Source organism: Miniopterus natalensis, chromosome 6, assembly GCF_054644295.1.
Source record: "Miniopterus natalensis isolate mMinNat1 chromosome 6, mMinNat1.hap1, whole genome shotgun sequence".
NCBI classification, from domain to species: domain Eukaryota; kingdom Metazoa; phylum Chordata; class Mammalia; order Chiroptera; family Miniopteridae; genus Miniopterus; species Miniopterus natalensis.
The window spans coordinates 29,623,192-29,644,437 of NC_142086.1; the positions used below are offsets into that span (position 1 = coordinate 29,623,192).

General features: G+C 36.9%; 1 protein-coding gene across 1 annotated transcript in view; it reads left to right on the forward strand.

The window, feature by feature from the left end:
• The window catches only part of ZPLD1 (zona pellucida like domain containing 1), a 37,364-nt gene extending 16,798 nt beyond the window's left edge, over positions 1-20,566 (forward strand). The window contains exons 3-10 of the mRNA XM_016209426.2: positions 1,037-1,218; positions 2,663-2,735; positions 6,931-7,028; positions 8,395-8,475; positions 12,856-13,027; positions 14,220-14,328; positions 19,814-19,843; positions 20,391-20,566. Coding sequence (XP_016064912.1) covers positions 1,037-1,218; positions 2,663-2,735; positions 6,931-7,028; positions 8,395-8,475; positions 12,856-13,027; positions 14,220-14,328; positions 19,814-19,843; positions 20,391-20,566 — 921 coding nt within the window. The remainder of the gene's footprint in view (positions 1-1,036; positions 1,219-2,662; positions 2,736-6,930; positions 7,029-8,394; positions 8,476-12,855; positions 13,028-14,219; positions 14,329-19,813; positions 19,844-20,390) is intronic.
• Positions 20,567-21,246: the final 680 nt, after the last annotated feature.

Genomic DNA, 21,246 nt, shown 5'->3' on the forward strand with positions numbered 1-21,246 from the left:
AATACTTTTTTTATAACTTCTGAGAGTTCATGATCCCCCTGAAACCCACATATGAACTGTTGCCCTGGAAGAAAATGGGAATCTCCATGTACCACAGAGGCCGACCTGGCTGAGAAGATCGACTCTTAGAAAATGTGTGACCTTAAATCATTTCTCCAGAATTATCTTGGGGGCCCCAAGATGCTGGCCTCACTGTGCTCTGCTGAAGATGCAATGAACAAGGGAAGGGGGTCTGACTATGGCTGAGGGGCCTGCTGAGTCAGGAGGCTGCTCATGCCCTTGGCCACTGCTGTGACGGAGACAGGCACTGCTTGGGGGGTGCGGGGAGTCAGAATTTCCTAGGGAAATGAGACCCAGGGGAGGAGTAGGATATGTCTTGGTGAAGTGGGGAAAGGGGAGGCAGAAGGAGTCTGCACAAAGTCCAGACCAATAAAGGCAATAAAGGCCTTGGGGCTGGAACATCATTAACCAACAGTGGGAGCCTGGAGATATGAAGCTGAAGCGGAAAACAAAAAAGCATTAACAGAGGTTTTTATAAACCGTGGACATAGACAACAGGAAGGCCTGGGGGTGGGGTGGGCAGATTCAGGGTGGAGGGCATCAATGGGGGGAAAAAGGAGGACATCTGTGATACTTGCAACAATAAAGATAAATTTAAAAAATTAAAAACAGGAAAAATAAGTGGATTAGAGTTACAAAAGAAAAAAAAAAAAAAAGAATAGGGGTCTTTTAAACCATGCCACAAAATTTGGAATTGTCATGAACATTTTCAGTTACTTGTTATAGCACTCTGAATATATATTTCTCCTTTTTTATTTATGAACTGTCTTTGGCAAATATAAAGTTTCATTTAGTTGCTTAAAGTAATTACACATATAATTACTTAAATATAGCATTATGTTTGTTTAATCTTGAAATCATGATATGTTATAGCCGAAGCAGACCCTAGAAATGATCTGGTCTAATGTTTTATTTTGCATATGAAACGCAGTGATTTATATAAAGCTATTTAACCACTGATCTACCATTCCGACAGGTATCCACAGTGCCTGGAGTCAGCGCTTATGGAAACGCAACTTCAGTACAAATAGGAAACATTTCAGGATATATTGACACTCCCGATCCACCAACAATCATCAGCTATCTACCTGGGCTTCTTTACAAATTTAGTTGTAGTTATCCTTTGGAATATCTGGTTAATAATACACAGCTTGCTTCGTAAGTTCAACATTTCCTTCCTGCTGTCTTGTATTGTCTTTATGTTTGAGTCATTTTTTATCCTTAGAGGCCTTAAAAAGATGTATAGGGATTTATTTAGGAGCATTTATTGAGAGTAGCCAAACCAATGTAATGGAAACCCGATTAAGTCTTATCTATCTATCATCTACCTAAATTGTTATGACTCATATAAATAGCTCAAAAGATATAATAGGTATTATGTTTTTTATATATTTATTATATATATTTTCCTCCAAAATTAAACCTGACTCAAAGTAATCAAGTGTCTGCCTTGGCTTCTCCTCACAACCCTTCGGAACGGCCCAGGGACCCAAGAACTCTGGGTGCTCGTGCCGTCCAGAAGGGCCCGTCGCGGTTGCAGCGTGTAGAACACGCAGGCGCTGCATTGCTGGGGCCTGCTGGGCTTCCGTCTCTCCCGTAGGCTGCTGCAGAACCTGGGGTCTCTATGCCTCCTGCTGAGGTGTTACCTGCCCAGGTGGCATCACCCAGAGCCAAAGAGCTCCAGACATAGACTGAGGTCATAATCTTTGGTAACAGTTATATTCATTCATTATTCCCAAAGCACATATTCCAAGACAGGGTTGTATCCACATCACAACGTAAACATCGGGGTTTGTCAAATATTTTTTACAAAATGGGCTGATCTAGAGAAAACTTCCCCTTTCCAATTCCAAGGTTTGCTGTCACAAAGGTGTAGTTGTTGTTTAATCTTATTTACAAGGGAATGTGAAGAACACATTTTGCTTTAGATAAAAATATTCATAGCTGATTTAAATGGCACAATGATGATAAACATGTTGGTCAAAAGCACATTTTTAATGTAGAAAACAAGACAAGAAAGGCCTTGAGTCTAAGAGGTACAGGTGTAGAGGAAAGCAGGTCATTAGGCTGTGACAGTCTCTTACTCTGTCCACCCCTTGTCTCCCCACTAAATACATACCTGAGCTCCACTGTGCATGGACATTCATTCAATCATTGAATAAATATTTATTACACACCTATATATATGATGCAATGTTCAAGTAGTGCACAAAGTAAAACAAAATCCCTGATCTCATGAAACTTCTACTCTAATAGAATTGATGAAAACAAATTTATTGAGAGTAGCCAAACTAATGTATCAGATTCAAATTCTTTCAGAATGACGTTTTTCTGCAAAAAGTCTCACATAGGTAACACAAAATGGGGGGGGAAAGATGCTTTTATATGTAAAATCATAAAGCACAGTTTGTCTTTACTTGGCTGCTCTTGTTTTTTCTGTCTGCAGTGATTTAAACCCATGCCCACTCCAGCCAGGCTTACTTAAAAGTATGTCAGGCTTATTTACAAATTTTAGTGCCTTAAATCTAACATTGAGGTAGAGCTGAAACTTTTAGTTTGAAATCTCATCTGTGCTTTTTATTTTTTCCTAACTTTGTTCTAGGTCTTCAGCTGCTATTTCTGTGAGAGAAAACAACGGTACATTTGTCAGCACCTTGAACCTGCTCCTTTACAACGTAAGCTGATGGGTGAAGGATGTTATTTTCTCTCTCACGATTCCGAGGGGCCATTTATGCCAATGGCTTTTATATAAAAACCCACTGAAAGCCACGTTAACCTTGATATACTTCAGTAACATCCATCTTTCCTACCATTTTCATATTTCTTAGTGATAAAGGTGTAATAAAAACTTTATTATTTCCCAAAAGCTGATAAATGACTTAAATTTATTTCATAAATGTGATTCTGCACAGTTATCCCAAGTGTCTATCTACTTTGAAATGTATATGTTTATTTGTGTGTGTGTGTGTGTGTGTGTGTGTGTGTGGCCATAAGGTCAAGATTTGGGGAATAATAATTTTGTGATATAAAAATAGGAAACATCCAAACTGCTTCTCTTGAAGGCATGTTTGGTGATGAATGTGTTAATACCTTTAATATGGCTTCTGATTGATGTCAGTTCTGTCACATTTAAAATAATTTGCGTTGACTACATAGTACTGTCTAAACTTTCATCATGTAAATATCAACAGTGGCAGCAAAATGTGAAAAATACATGGACTTCTATTTATAACTCTAACATTAATCCTCTAAATGATATTTTCATGTTGATTAAAAATTTTTATTCATACATTTTAAATGCCTGATTTAAATATCAATTTTTCAATCTATCAACCAACATTTTTGTAAATTATGAATCTGATTTTTACATTATTATTCATGTCATCATCGCACTGAGTTATAATTCACGCAGCTGATTTAAAAGTCAGTGCTTTATACTTTGAATATAATGAGCTATAAATATTGTAGTGGGACATTTTCCAAAGGCATTTAAAAAAACCATGTTTATAAGTTTGTCGTCTGACACCGCAGAGTTCTAAACAACAAATTAAAATGTGTTGGAATGAAGATTGTTTTTGTTGGTATGATTTTCTGTCATTTCTAAACTTTCTTACGTAAGAAGTTGCCAAGTTACTTGGTTCTACAACCTCAGCAAATATGCGCCAGTATCCACTCCCAATACGACCAGGTGTTTATTATTGTTGTAAACAATATTTTTAAATTGAAAAATTTCTGTTTGTTGATTTACCTATGTAAGCTCCTTCAGTCAAGGTGACTGGTGTGCATTCACTATTATTTACTATAATTGAGTGAAACAAGAATGACAATTCCTGATCTTAAAAAAAGTGAAATATATACCCACATGGCATTTAATGATATAATTATTTTCTGTGAAATTAAACTATTCTCTCACTGGAAAAGCAGAATATCAAAATTTAGAAACGAGAATTTGAGGAGAACTTTGCTGTTAAGGTCTTTCCTTTATTATTAGAAATAATGTAATAGTCTTGTTGCTTACTAGACATAATTCTTCCAAGAGTTTCTGGAATCTTAATGCTAAACAAAAGCCTATAATTTAATGATAATCTTAAGATTTTAATGGTAAAAGGTAACTGGTTGTTGGATATTGAACTATCAATGAAATAAGTAGTGCCAAAATACTTCTACTTTTTAATCAGTTTGCAATAAAAGTATTACTAATGGTTGAATGAAAATTAAATTGAATTTTAAAACTCATTTGCTAACCAGTTATTTCATAGAATTCAACCATTTCCCCACAAACTATTTTTTTTTAAATGAATAGACTTTATTTTTAGAGCAGTTTTAGGTTTACAGAAAAAGCGATCTACAAGTACAGAGACTTCCCAATTTCTGCCTTAACCCAATTTCTTCTATTATTATCATCTGTAAACTTGTTACAGATGATAAACCAATATTGATATATTATTAACTGAAGTCCTTCGTTTACATTTAGGTTCACTCTTAACGTTCTAAATTCTGTGGATTTTGACAAATGTCTATTACAGAAGAGTTTCACTGCCCCAAACTATTTTTTTAAAGTTTTCCTTTAAAAAAAATTTTTTTTTAAAATATGTTTTTATTGATTTCAGAGAGAGGAAGGGAGAGGAAGGGAGAGAAAGAGGGAGAGAGAAGCATCGATGATGAGAGTCATTGATCAGCTGCCTCCTGCACGCCCCCTACTGGGGATTGAGCCCACAACCCTGGCAGGGAATGCGCCCTGACTGGGAATTGAACCGTGACCTCCTGGTTCATAGATCAACACTCAACCACTGAACCGAGCTGGCCAGGGGCCCAAACTATTTTTTTAAACATGCTACAGTCATAGTATTTTGCCATGTTACAAGGCATTACAAAGGTAGTAATTTATAACAGGAAAAAATTGTAGTATACTTTCACTAATTGACCCAAAATCATATTTGTTTGAAACACTAACATTTAGCTACCCAAATGTAATTTTATTGTGGTATTTCAAATTAAATATTATTTTACAACCATAAGGGGCCATGCAGCTTCTGATTTCTAACCTTTAAGAATAATGAAAGTTATATTACATACCTACTACTCCTATTCTCTGGTTAGTCATTTGGAGAGGAAAGTTGTACCTGTGCAATTTGGATTCAATGCAATTGTTTATTTCTATGTCTTATGAGATTTAGTAAATGTACTTAGGAAAATTTATTTATAAGAAGTAATGTCTGTATAGACTATGCTATTTCCATATGTGTGGCTTACTTTGAGTAGGACTCTGGTCTTATTTCTGTGAAATATACATATATCAGTTTTCTGCTCTGCAGAAAAGGAAAGTGAGGATGACCTTGTGAATTTAAATTGTACCTAAATACCAACGTCTTCTGAACAGATACAAAAACGGTAAATCTGAAATAAGGTTATGATAATTATGAATGTTTTTAAAAGTTGAAGAAAAATATAAAATAAGTGTAGTTTATTTTAGAGACAATATTGTACTAAAAAGAGTAAAGGAAACTACTAAAAGTCAGAGAATTACCTTTTAGAAACAATTTTAGGACAAATTTGATGAGTCTTGGTTAAACAACAGCTGAGTCACATCATTTGCAAATGACTCAGCAGTATGATACTTGTAAGGGAGGAAGTTTCTTCTGCACAATATCAATGCAAGTATAAGAGGAAAGTGCTGTATAGTTAATGAAGTGCAGTTTCCTTGAAGAAGTTGGAAAAGGGAGCCAGAAAGATAATTAAATAAGAATACTACCTGTCAGAAATGGCTAGAGGAACTATTATTATTTATCACAGAAATAAAGGAAATAAGTACAGCATATAACCCCTCATTTATCTGGCTTATTGAGAACAAAATATTCCACATGACTGCATCTTTTTCAAAAGTGAAGCATACAAACTATTTTGTTTTAATTTAAAAAATTCAAAATCTGTTGCCTTCTTTCCAGCCTTCTGAAACATATGCTCTGTATTTTGCCTCGCTTGATGACTTTGAGACTTCATAACAAACATTAAAAATGTTCCTTTGCTGAAAAATAGCAATATCTTCAGAGTTACTGAATTTTGGGGAAACAATCTGCCTCCAGACTAAATGATTTGACAGCTTACATTTTTAGGAGATTTTTTTTTTTTTGCATTCCACAATGTTTTTTCCTTTTTTTCCTTTATTAACAAGTTAAAGAGATAACTTCTCAATTGTTAATCTGCTGCTTTAATTTATGGTACATTGGGGAGTGATAGATAAGCTCTCTAGGATTAGTCTCAAATAAGGGTAAAAAAGTAGAATCAAGTCCTGAGGTGTCCATCTGTAAGCAACCACCAAGGAATTTGGTTCAGGAACTCCATGGCATGCATTTTGGCAACTTGGAGAACATGTTGGTCTCTTTTTTGGTTTTCTATTAAATTTGGTAATTTCAAATTGCCAGAGAAGTGATTTGGGGTAAATATTTTCAAGTGTATTAAAGACATTCAACTCCTGAGGCAAAGGGCCTAAACTAAAGCAGATATAATTTAGATAAACTTTCTAAATAAACGGACTATTAATTTAAGTAAACTGAATATTGACAATTTAATATTAAACAAACAAAATATTAACCATTGACTATTCACGGTTGAGTATAATTTAAATGCACTGATCATTTACCATCATATTTGGTAAACTGGGGGAAAAAGATTTATGTGTGGAAATGAATTTGTTTCTTGGATGGTTTAGGGCACTTTCGACAAGAACTGGAAGATTAACTGGTCCTTTTTGGAGTTGGTTTGGTAGGTTTACACTGATTTGTCCCTCTGTTTTATGGCATTGCTGTTTTAAGTGATAAGGATGCTGTTGTTGGGAAGGCAATGATGCATTCTTTCTTTTTTCATTACCAGGATTCAACCTACAGTCAGCAGTTAATCATCCCGAGTATAGGATTACCTTTAAAAACCAAAGTATTTGCAGCTGTCCAAGCCACTAATCTGGATGGCAGGTACTTTCAAACTCTTCTGTTTCGTTAAAACCTTGTGGCTGCCTAGAGCCTCATGAATCAGAAAGTTAGCTCATTCATTTTTAATTTCAAAAATACTGCCATTGCCACAGCATTTAATCATGCTAATAAACAGAAATAACAAATTACAAAGATTAAGGGGTGACACTCATTTCAGGTCATTAATTGGAAAATAATTATATAAATCTTCCGATAAAGACTTACAAGGAAGGAGGAGTAGTGACTGGAAGAGGGCATGGGAAATCTTCTGGGATGCCAGAAAGTTCTGTTTTTTCTTTGGAAAGATGACTAATCAGTCATTTTGTGAACACTTATGATTTGTGAGCTTTTCTATCTGTAGGTTGCTGTTCAATAAAAAGTTTATTTAAAAAACAAAGAACTCTATACATAAAAACCTGGGCAAAATTAATATAAAACAATCCCCAGAAACATCTGCAAAAAACCAAAATCATTCCATTTTTATATGATACTTAGAAAATTCAGAATGATCAGAATAGAAAAGGAATTCAATAGCTAAAGATTCAAGCCAGACCTATAAAAAATTATAACATGTAAATGGCTTATTTTGAGTTTCTCACATATTATTACTTAAACTTTGTATCCTGAAGAGATTATAATACTCTAGAAATTTGGTTCTACTTTAGCTTCTCCCTCTCTGTCTTCTTGGTAGTTCTATTCTTGGATATGTGTGATTTTTAAAAACAGTCTCACTGAATTCAGGGTGTTTTTCCCCCATTTTATTGGCATTCAATTCCCATGCACTAGTAATTTTTATAATACCAGAGTTGGAATGAAGTAATGTATAAATGTAGGCACTATGTGGCCTGTGGAGGAAGCCTGTGTCTCTGCCTCCTGGCTTTCTTCTACCTAACAATGTCTATATGAACTCCCACCTCCACTGATTCTGGCAGAATTTAGAGTGTGTACTTTATACACCAAACTCCTTTGCCGCATGTGTTATTTTAATATCCTTTGTCATCTGTTAGAGGCAGTAACTTCTGGAAACAGAAGGCCATTGTTCACAGTGAACCTAGAAGCATCTATGCAGCTCACTTTTGGGTTTTGTTTCCTCAGGCTTTGACCATTCATTTGCCTTGCACGCAATTTGTGTGTCTGTATAGTATTGTATTAGCCTTAACCCCATTTGATGTAGGATGGCAATTTATTGCAGATTTTAAAACGCCTTTGAGTTTAGGAGAATGTTTTAATCAATAAGAATCCTCTGCAAATAACTAATAAAAATTATATTCCATGGGGTAAGACATTGGTCAATATTTACTTGCCTTAGATTAGTAACTAATACCCAAAAGGAGTTCTGACTCTAGATTATGCCTGCCTCTTCCTGCAGATGGAATGTCTTAATGGATTATTGTTACACGACCCCATCAGGGAACCCAAATGATGATATTCGGTATGATCTCTTCCTTAGGTAGGTGTCTAAATCTTGAATTAAGAGCTAAGATTGAATTGCAGATAATTGAATTGGAAAATATAAGCCAGAGAAACAAATTATAGGGTACTTTTATAGTTTTTATATGTAAAGTTTTACATTTTGAACTTTTCATCCTTTTATAAAGCTGTAAGTATAAGAGCTGAGAACAGTTTTCAACACCAAATGCTGATAAGGCTATTGTTGAGTGAGAGTTGCAAGTAAGTTAGGTTCATCAAAGATGTTTTATTCATGTCTAGGACATATGAGAATATTTCACTGTCTTAGCAAAAGCATGGCTAGTCTATTATTGTCAATAAGAGAAAGGCAGTGGGAGGGTAGTATTTATCCACAGCTCAACGGACTCATCGCAAGTCAAAAGGACAGTAAAATTAAAGTAATGGTCTAGATAATTTAGACCCCAAAATGCTTTTCTTCATTTATCAGTATTTAATATGAAAGTATAAAATAGCCTACCACTCCTTTTTTATTAGAGCCAATAACTTCAACTTCATTCCCCCACAGACAGTGATGGAGTGGATGTAATCTACATTTGAGGAAAGGGGACATTGATCACAAAAACATTCAATCATCTCAGTTCCCTTTCAGCATTTTTATCCGACAGCAGAACAGACTTGAGAGCCAAGCAATGGCTTCTAATCATGCTTATAAAATGCAGTTGGCTCAGATCACCTCTGTTTATTGACACATGATGAGAGTAAAATGATGGGAAACCTAAAGAATATGTTTTATTGGCTAATCAAGGTTAAGATGATGTTCAGAGGGTCTGGTCAAAGCGATATTCATATCATATGGCTGGAAGTGTTAATTTGGGCAACATTTTTGAGAACATCTATCCAAAGCCTTAAAATATTTCATTCTCTTTGATTGTATATTTATAAATTAGGAAGCATATTCTAAAATATTTATAATCTTTTGGCCTGTCAGTGCTATTTCAAATAGTAAAACATGGGAACAAACTGGATATTCAGCAATAAGGAAATGGCTAGGGGAATTATGGAGAACCAGTAAACTGAGACCTCACACAGGCACTGCAATCATGTAATTATTTATAAAATAGGGAAAAAAAAGTTTGGTTCTATTTTATTTTCTCCCTTCCTGTCTTCTCAGTGTTTCTATACTTAAAAATATGTAGTTCTTAAATTTCAAATGTATTAAATGTGAGGTGAAATAATCAGCATATATAATTTCATGTACAATTGAACTCATTTATGTTGTATATGATAGACAAGAATGTAAGGAAATACATAAAAAGGTTCACAGCAGTTATTTATGCATGATGAAATTGTGGATACCTTTGTTTTGACATTTTTTTCTTTTCCCAAAATGCCTATAATAATCACAGATTGATAAGGTGGAATACAATTATCAGACTTCTATCTGGTATGACTGTGGCTTCAGCTTAGTTCTTAATCTTTTCAGTTTTCTTGTTGGAAACTCTAGAAGAGTGAAATGCATAACTAAAAGAAGTCCCTCGAATGCCATTTTCAGTAAAAATAGGAAGAAAGAAAGCCCACAGAAAGTCCAAAATATGTGTAGTGTTGATAAAAGCAGTTAAGATTGAGAGAAAATGGTGGAACAGGCTTGTGAATAAACCTGAGAAGCACAGGGCTGACACCCTCGAGAGTATAAACTTAGAGAGGCGGAGAAGACTCAGCTGAACAATGACATCATTTTCAAAGAAAACGCCTGTCCCTGGAAAACATGAGGGAGCCCAGGAATTGAGGACACCCTTGAGGAAGGTCGTTAACATTCCTCATTGCCCTAGGAGGCCCTGGAAAAACAGGCCTAGGGAGATGCAGCTCTTTCAGATGGTCAATGAATGAGGCCATTTCTGTCCGTGTTCTTATGCACTACAAGAAAACTGTGAAAAACGGTAGGAAAAAATGTTTAAAGATGAATTAAACTCGCTGGAAAAATGTTGCCGTGGAACAGGAACAGATAGATTTGTAATTAAACACTCGGACAATGACTTTGTTTTACAATTTAAAAAGTAATTATAGTTATGAAGATACAATTATAAGAACTCAGGTAGGAAAGGACAGTAAAGGTTAAGGCCCTGAGAATGTGAGAAGGGAATTGGGAGAATTTTAGATGAACTAGAAAACAACAAATTATTACAGAATGGTGGACATAATTGAAGATGTACCAGGGAGAACAGACACAGCAGCAAGCACAGTGTGGGACGGGGGGTGAAGATAAGAAATGCAATTAAAGAGAAACAGATATAATGGGGAAGATAAAAATAATTAGAGTAGAAACAATAGAAATAAAAGGTGACAGAAGGAATCGAATACATGTATAATATGCATAATCAGGGTGTCCCAAAAGAAACCAAAATAGTAGAAAATAACAAATATTTAAAAAACATAATCCAGGAACATTCTCCTAAATTAAAAGAAATTTATACCAGCTTAATGAAAAGATACCTTGGATAATATCGAAGCTTTCATAAAGAGGGGAACTATATAAAGACATAGAAATATAATAAAAATGAAAGACTAATTACCCTCTCTCAGGAAACTTAGGTCTGGTGGCCAACAATTAAGTAAGGATATAGAAGGTTTAAGAGACATAATAAATAAGCTATATATTGATAGCTAGCAATTTAAAACAATACCAGGAAACAGAAAGTCGCCACCACTTGGAAGTTTAAAACTCTTAAATAACACTTGGATCAGAAATTGAAATATGACTCAACATTTTGCAAAAAATAAAGATCAACTAATTCCTTTGAAAAAACATAAAATAGAGAAGTGCAAGCTACTCAAATCAAGAATAAAGGGATAAAGGACAATGCCATAAAAACAACAACAAAACATGGAAATGAGGAAGGGATGGCTGTACCAGTACTATAGTTAATAAAAGCTCTAAAATTATTAAATTAATGTGATATTATGCAAGACTAGACACACAGACAAAAATTTAGATTAGTAAACTGAGAAACAGATCCAAAACATGTGGGAATTTATTTATGTGGTAGACTGTGATATCACAGGTGAGTGGGATAAACAGATATGTTTTTAAATAGTGCCAGATAATGGATTATAAGAAAATATAGCACTGGACCCATACGTCAGTCAATACACCATAATAAACTTTACACAGATTATTATTAAGTGTAAAAACTACAGCTTTAAAAGTGGTAGAAGAAAGCATATTAACATAAGAAATATTTTTAAAACTTTGGAGTAAAGAAAATCTGTCTTCAGTTCAAATACTAGACACCATAAAATAAAATATTGAAAACATAACATAAAAATAAAATTATGTGTATGTGAGCACACGCGCGCACGCACACACACACACACACACTGTGAAGGACGTCCAAATCCAAACAACAAAGTAAAACAATATGCGACTTATATAAAAAGCAAGGTTCCCCTCTTGTAGGAATCAGAAAGGAAAGGCCAACAATAGAAATTTGGGTGAAGGACATAACAGTTTTCAAATTAAGAAACATCAAGTGGCTCAACTGTATATGAAAAATGTAAAATAATTTAGATGGTGATATTTTATTTTTCTGTCAAATAGGGAGCAATCCAGACATTTTCCCATAGGTGTAGTTGATGTAGCTCTGGGGGAAAAACAAAGATTTTTTTCATATATTTGCTGAGGAAGTACAAAAATTAACAATATTTATAGAGGGCAATGTTGGAAACTTTATCAAAAGATCTCACAGATATATATTGTATAGATACCCTGCGCATGTTCAAAATGTGGTATCATAAAGCTATCTATTATTTACTTTATTTGTAAAAAGCAAAATATTCAAGGACACATAATTAGGGAACTAAATAAACTCTGGGCCATGTGCCCAATGGAGTCCTCTACAGCTGTGGATAAAGAATGAAGGGGCTCGCTTGGTATTGATATGGAAAGATCGCTACGATACACTGCTAAATTTGCAAAAGGCAAGGTACAAAAAATCCAGAATGTGCTGTGGTTTGCTTAAGGAGGAGGGAGCAGTAAGAATACGTTGCTTGGGCTTCCGTTTGCACACCCCCTGCGGGTGCTGGGCAGGGAGAGGCCTCTGGCAGGTCTGGGTGTGCGTGTGGGACGGCGTGGACAGGGTCGAAGGCGCGATGAGGCTTCACTATATATACTTACACTTTTTGGATTTTTACCATGTGAAATAGCCTCTAAAATTTGACAGTAATATTGTAATCAGAAACTGATCTACTTATGTTTTATGATCTAGGTTGTTCTTGTCATATCCGTAGAGTTAATTTATTGCCTTATCCAATGTCTGTAACAGGGCATGATTTTGTTAGCTTTTAATGTAGTGGGATTCCCACAGTTCCCAGTGAGCTGGTAATTTTCGGTGTTTACCCTGTCTTCCCATTCCCTCAACTACAGCTGTGACAAGGACCCTCAGACCACCGTCATCGAAAACGGCCGGAGCCAGCAGGGCCGGTTCTCCTTCGAAGTGTTCCGCTTTGTGAAGCACAAGAATCAGAAAATGTCCACGGTCTTCCTGCACTGCGTCACCAAGCTCTGCAGGGCTGATGACTGCCCCTTCCTCATGCCAGTATGTTTCCGAGCCTTTACCCTGAAGGGTCATATCTAAGCTCAAGGCTATCGAGGGCTAGGCTCCAATTTTTATTGCAAGAGTGGATGTGCGTCAGGCCAAACTGCTTGAAGTCGGATTTATTCGTTCACCCAGTAGAGAGCTATGGAAGGCCTGCTTTGTGCCAAGCGTGGCACGGGGAGGGTAGAGATGCACGCGTGGATTCTGACTGCAAGGAACTTACCTTTCGGGCAGGAAACTCATGGAATGAAACCAGACAAAATGTTAGGGCACCAATGCAAACACAGATATGGGCTGTAGTGAGAGGCAGTGCTGATCATTGTGGAGAGATGAAGCTTGAGCTGTGCCTGAAGATGGATATACCCCAAAGGGACAAAATCAGGAGTGTGAGAGACATTCCATGCCAAAGGACGGTCAAAGTCACAGAGGCTCAAACAGAGCAACCAGGGAACCTCCAGTCCTTCAGTAAGGCCATGGAGCAGAGCGGAAGATAGTGGGAAACCCGAGGAGGAGGCAGGGCTGGCACTAGAGAAGGAGGTTGGGGTCAGATGGCCTGGGAATTCTTTGGATAAAAAATTAAAAGCTATAAAAGATGTGACTCTGAAGTGCTTGAAGCCATCATATATAATATAGAACCATTTATTAGTGAGTAAAAAAATTATATCTCCGACAGACCTTCTAGGGTCACATCAATATTAACCTGAGCAAAATGCAGGCACGTTTTATAATTTGAAATGGCTTTAGTATGTTTATATTTATGTTCAAATTCATGCATTTCTTTATAGTTATTGACTAGTTTAGTTCTAACTGGCTATATCAGATGGGGTTAAATGGAGAGTCCACATTACCTTGACTCTGTGCTGACCAACATTTCAGGGTAAGATTTATTAAAGGCTTGAGAGAAATAAAAGGAGAAGTTTGATAAACACAGCTCTTTTTCAGGAGAGCCACTGAGCTATGTAAATTTATGAGGCAATGCACTATTATAACGGGAAGAAATAAGAAATGGGGCCCAAGCCAGGATAAGAAACACTGTAGCGGTTATATGTAAGGTAATTAAATAAATGCACGGAAGTAAATGAATAAAATTAAACATGTGGTATCTCTTCCAAAAGAATCTGCTTTCCAAATGGCCATAAAGAAACAATTTTGTGCTGGTGTGGAATTTCATTTGTTTTCATTAACTCCTCAGATTTGCAGCCATAGAGAAAGGAGAGATGCGGGGAGAAGGACCACGTGGAGCCCCCAGAGCACTTCTGGAAATGCCATCCTCTCTGCGGGGCCCATCATTACGCGGAGTGGTAAGAGTGCCCCTCCTTTGGTGTGTAGTAACAGACAGTTCCAAAACGGCTTGTTACTTGGCTTCTAAGGAGAACACAAAGTAGTTCCTAAAGAGCACTAATTAACTGTGAGACAAGATAAACTGCTGAACAACTTTCATTTCACAGTAGTTTCCTGTTTACTCAACTTACACAAAGGGCAATATTGTCTTTACCACATTTCCCTTTTTACACACACACACACACACACACACACACACACACACACACACAAAGGATACAGCCCTGGACAGTTTCATTTGCCCCTCCCGACCCACTCTACCTTTCTTTCCCTCCCCTGCTCTCCGCCCCTGAAGACTGGCCTTTGTGAACTTGGCCCACAGGCGGCCTGGCCGGCTAGCCTCGGGCTGGGCTTGGCCGGTAGGTGGCGCTGTGAGAGACTGGGAGCGAAGTCCGCACGCTTCTGCCAGGCAGCTCTCCGCAGAGCTGGGCTCTCAGTCCTGCAGACCCTCTCCTTCACCAGGTAACTTTATTTTCTCTTGTGAATTCCCGGCATCTTTCTTTTCTTTTCTTTTTCTTTTTTGTTCTCACTCAAGGAGTGAAGATATTTTTTCCATTGATTTTTAGAGAGAGTGGGAAGGAGTGGGGGGAGAGGGAGAGAGAGAGAGAGACATCAAAGTGGCCCACATGGATTGGTTGCCTCCTGCTCACACCCAGAGTGGGGGTGGGGAATGAATCTGCAACCCAGGTACATACCCTTGACCAGGAATCAAACCTGAGACCCTCAGGTGCACAAGTAGGTGCTCCAACCACTGAGCAACTGAGCCAGAGCCCTACATTTCTATTAATAGTTCTATTAAACTTCCCTTAAATTGTCCAGTTTGAGTACCATTTGTTTCCTCCCAGGATCCTGAATATTACATATTCCCATCTAGTGTACTCATTCATACTCATGAACCTAATGGACACAACGTACACATATATTCTTAAGTATACAAATACAGCATTTGTGCATGCATGTTCTCTCTCTCTTTCTCTCAAGCGATATTGCTTTATATCAGCATGAAACCAGAGGCATTCAGAATAGAACAGACATGCAGTGTAAACAACATAAATTAAATTTTAAAAAACTGGGCAGTTTCAGCTTTTGTCCTAACAAGCTCTGTGACTAGATTTTACTTCACTTCTCTGGGCAAAAGTTTCTTCATTTTTAAAATAAAGGTTTTGATTCTTTCTAACCCTATAATTCTAAATTTGTCTTAAAAAGCAGAATTCTGATTTGAATTATAGTCCAAAATTTTTTTCTCTACTTTATATTAGCCACAAGTCTGTTGTTGTGTTTCAATTAGATTGTCTTTACCTTTTCTTTTATGACTTACATCCCACAGTGAAAAGTTTTGACTGAAATAGGTAATTAAACAAAAAAGTGGTTTAGCCTGAAAAACCCAGACAATTGTTTTAATTATTCACTCCTCTGTGTTTGTATAGACACAGCATTGTATAAAAACAAACTAATTGGCCTTTTAAGTAATACAGAAATTTATTAAATATAAAATTTTAAACTTAGTTCACTCCCTGAGGGTTTGGTATGTGTTTTGAATGGTTAGAAAATGACTGGTTTGTGGTTTGTAAGAGGCCTGGATCTTATCACTATCTAGCTGTCTGAAATAGCTTATCGAGTCACAATGCATGGAAACTCAGCTCCTGTTGCCAGTTATTAGGAATGCTTTGGGGTAGGCACAATAAAAATATTTTGATTTCTATGGAGCATGTCTAGCATCAGTTTGCTGTAAAAAAAAAAAAGCAAAAAAAAAAAAAAGCACCTTGAAAGGGACATCTCTCTATTCATGTTGAGTAGATTGCTTTTCCTCTTTACTAACTTCCTTGCCTCCTTTTTTACCTGGACCAAATTGAATATATTTATTTTTTATTTTTTTATTTTTGAATTTAAATATTACACATTTTAAATAATTTGCTAGTGTAAGATAATTTTTAAAAAGATCAAAATGTCTTAGACCCCACCCCCCAAATCCTAATAAAGACTACCAAGTAGAAGTTTCTAAATAGCTAACCAGCTCTCCAGGTCTGCAGGTTTCACCCACATCATATCTAGTTGCCCAAAATATCTGTTAAAGGCTCAAGGAGCTAATGCATTTATTATTTTATTTTATTTTATTATTTTTTTATTCCTCACCTGAGGATATTTTTTCCAGTGCTTTTCAGAGAGAGTGGAAGGAAGGAATGGGGGGGGGGGAGAAACATTGATGTGAGAGAAACACATTGATTGTTTGCCTCCTGTGTTCTCCTCAGCTGGGGGTGGAAAGCCAATCCACAACCTAGTTATGTGCCCTTGATGGGGAATCGAACCTGTGACCCTTCAGTGTGTGAACCACACTCTTTCCACTGAGCCACACTGACCCGGCACAGTGCTAATACCTTTAATCATGATTCCAATGATGTCATGCTGGATTTCTTCCTTTCCAAAGGTGACATTTATTTCCTAACACACTGAGGTTGTCTCTTAGTCACCTCAGTCTCTCCACTGGCAAAGCTCTCAAAGGATCATATTCAAGGACTGCAGATCCCCTTCCTTCCTCTCTCACTCTCTGTGGATTTATTTTTCATAATTTAGATAAATAGCAGTGGGGTGATTCTCTTTTTTTGCTGATCACTGTGGCCTCACTGTGTAAAGGACCATATATAACAATGTCTACTAAATAATATGATAATTTACTAAATATTTAAAATTCCACATAAACATAGAACTCAGAAATCAAGCCGTATCCATCCACAGGCAAATCCAATATAAACTTAATGTCCTGCTTAATGACCAAGGCTACTTTCTCTCCTTAGTTTCACTCTATTTTTACCTTAGGTCAGCTAGAATTTATCTCTCCAGGTCCTATGGCTATTTTATAGGGAGAAGTCCAATTTCAGGCTTGATTTGCTCTGGTCAAACCTCTCTGCTACTTGGAATTTTTGCTTTGTTTACTCATTGAACCACTCCTTTCCCCTAGACATCTGGTTTAGGTCAAGTTTATTAAGATGTTAAACCTCAGAACTTCTGTTTTGTTTTATGTTTTAACGAGATCAAATCCATCCTGGTTATTTTTACCCAGCATTGTTAAATGATTTTGTTAGTTGATTTAAGAAAACATTCACTTCCTCAAAACCCACAAAATTCCTGAAGTGTTCTTCTTTTAAGCTCCCAAATACTAAAACTATTTGGTAGGGAAATGTTTATCATGGAGTACAGTTCTGGAAATTTAAAGGTATCATCACTGAAAAACAATAGTAACTAATTGTTTGTTTACATATTCCAATGGAGAAGCCCAAGCCAAACTCTTCTGCTACTAACATTGAGTTTTATGTGTAGTTAATTCATGCGAGCATATTTATTTAGCCCCGATGAGGGACAGGCACTCTGGTAGGAACTTGGAATACAATAGAGAACAGGCCACAGTCTTTGCCCTCAGGGCTCTCAGAGTTCAAAGGTAGAGATAGACTATGAACAAACAGCAGGGTGGAAAGCTTGGAGTCTGAACTTGAAATATGTACTACATTTTACAACATAGGTAACTGAAGATTTTTAAAAAATATATAGTTAGTGTGTGCTAAGAAAGAAAAAATATCCATCAAATACAATTCCAAACAATATTCAAGTATTACTATGCTTTGATTTCAGCCATATGTTAGAGGTAGGAAGCTTTCAGTTTCAGAGTCCTGGAAGCTGGAGCTGGTGCGGCTCATTGGCATTTTGTCCCCATAGGAAGATTTGTTCACAGCCAAGTCCCCTTGGGTGACACCTGGTGGTATTGCTCTTACAGCAGTGTTGGAGACCGTGTGGGGGAGGAGGGGATATTCTGGCTTCTCTTACTAACCTCAGGATGCAGAAAATAGTGGGGCACCTTTGCCTAATTTGGGACGCAGAGGAGGTCAGAGCTTTCTCTTCTTTAATAGAAACATGTCTTAGAGTCAATGGGTGTGACATCTAAACAAAGAATAACCGTCAGGAAAGAATTTTAGAGCGTTATATGCTCTCCTCCACGTTGCAGTGAGGCTGCTTGCCTTAGGAAAGGGTCACGCGGATCTTTCGGATGAATTAATCACAGCCCCTTCATTGCATCTCTTTCCATGAGAAGAACGCGTGTGTGAAATGGTGTTGGCCGGAGGTCAGGATTTTCCTAAGGGTGCCTTATAAGGAGAATGGGAGCTGTTTTTCTTTGTGTCCTATAGCCACGCACCGTGCCTCTCTAAAGATCCCCGTGGCTGCGCGCCCCATTAATTCGGGGCATTGCACTGCAGGGACCCAGGGCGGGACCATCATTTCTGCCCAGGCTCCCATGTCTGAAAAGAAATGGCATCGGATGTCTTATAAATATCTCACCGAGGCCTCCCATCAATGGTTTCAAATGCTAATCCTGGTGCTTGGAGCTTGAGATATTTATCTCTATGACTAAGTATTTTTCATACTTGGTTAGTTTATATTATTTTAGAAATAGGGTGCTGAAACTGAGCTTGTGCTTCAACACATGTTTTACTCTATCACAGAGGCTGTCACGGGAGCTTCTTCATCTGTAAAGTGGGGGTAGCAATCGTATCTAAACCATAGGGCTATCGTGAGGATTAAAAGTGATAACATATGAAACAGCACTTGGTAAACTGGATGGCACTACATATGTATTAATTGTCATAATATTTATACTCCGAAAGCAGTCAACTGCACTCATTTCATGGTTCAAATAACAAACACAGATGCATCCACATTCACATATTTAAACAAGCTATGAAGTTCACCCGTTGTATAAGCTCAAGGGTTAATTGCTATATGATTACTAAGTGGGTGACAAAAATCGTGAAGCCAAGCGAATGTGTTCATTGCATCTATTATTATGTTTGCCAGGAAAAATTAAAAAATCAACAGCTTCATTCTTTTACTTCCCAGATGCAAATAAAACTACAAGTGAAGCTCAGACATCATGTTTCCCTTATATTTAGTTATTAAGTGTGAATTTATCTTCTTGGAACTTAAAATGATGTTTGTGCTGATTATGATAGGCAAATTGGCAGCACTTAAAATGGAGCGGCACTAAATAATGAATATTTCTCTCTAACAGAAGAACAAATGGCAGGGTATAGTGCTATAAAAAATGTAATAGCTGTTAACAATTACTGCCCCCACTAACATGACTAAAGAGATAATGATGAAGCAGAGCTGGCAGAAGAAAATACAGCACAGTATATTTTGTGATTATATTTTTATGCCCAGGGCAGTGGCAGGGTCTGGGCTTGGGGAACAGATAGATGATGAAATCTCCCAGACGTGGGATGGAAAATGGGAAAGCAGAATGGTTGAGGAGGATTTTTATTATTGCCTTCCCCATGGAGCTTGTGGGTGAAGGTGAGGAGACATGTTGGTAAAAAGTAATTATAGAGCTATAATAAACATAGATAAATATTTGGAGACACGACATTGCTTTACTTTTTTTCTTTTCCCCCCTTCCAGATGAGACTCCAACCAACAATTCACAGCTGGGTAAGAAAACTGACATATATTGAAACTAATAATATGATTTTTTTAAATTTTAAGGATTTTTTTGGTCATCAGTTGCAAATCTGATACATTGAGCTCTGCTTTTACAATTTTGCTATATTTTAAGTAACAGTTCACTGAGGATTTCTGAACTCATATGTGACCTGTTGGTCAGTTTTCATAGAATTTTATAGATGACTATTTTTTTTTTTTGGCTGCCCAGGGGATACGAGGTCTCTAAACCATATAATCCTTTCTTTGGTTATTGGACTGTAATATAGTCAAATAGATTGTTGCATGATTTAGTGTCATGATGTTATTCTATAAGATACTGGTGACAGATGTTTTGCATGTATACAAGGTGGGGCAAAAGTAGGTTTACAGTTGTTCATATGGAAAATAATACCATAATTAATAAGTAATAATACAAGAATAAACTCTGTTTCGCGTACTCACAACTGTAAGCCTTCTTTTGCCCACCCCTGTATATTAGGATAGATAAGATAAATATGGTATTGGACCTTTCCACTGTTTGTTTTATCACTTGCAGGTTCTCCAAACGAACCTCCTTTCCAGCTGAATGCCGTTACCAGCGCACTGATATCAGGAATTGTCATTCTAGGTGTTCTGAGCTTTTCCCTTCTCCTGTGCTCGCTGGCCCTTCTACATAGGAAGGCCCCCACTAGCCTGGTGTTGAATGGCATAAGGAACCCAGCCTTCGACTGACTGTGACAGGCCCCTGCTCCGGAGAGAAGGCTCCCTGACTGTACCATGTGTGACTGCTGTCAGTGTCCCATCTGAATTGAATGTGAGCCAGCACTTGATATTTGTAGGTTTGGTAGGTGTCACAGTGTAGCCCTTCAGCAGGATGCTAGTGAAAGAATTTTGATAATATTGCTGTTGTCTCTTATGTATGTGGTCAGGCATGTTTGTATGGTACCAAGATTATACTGACAATAAGCAAACAATATTCAGGACTTAGATCTCACAGGATAAGTCATATTTTATTTTATTTAAATTTTCTTTTGATTATTGGTTATAGAAATAAAAGACAGGAATAGAAAAAAATGGAGTTTGTTACATTTCCCCCCATAAGCATTAAAACCCAATCTAATGGCATTTAGATTGGCAGTCCTAAAATGAAAGTTGCTTTCTGTTTTATTCCAGATAATTTCAGCTTGGGGATATGCTTTAATTGGATTGAGCAATTTAGACACCTGAGGTGTAACTACTCTTTCTATTACCTTCTGTATTTTGGGCTGAGTTCCATGTCTGACGACGACATTCATTTTTTAGAAAAACTCTTGGGAAATGTATCTTTTAAAATTTTTTCTATTGCATTTATTGGGGTGACATTGGTTAATAAAATTATATAGGTTTCAGGTGTACAATTCTATAATACATCA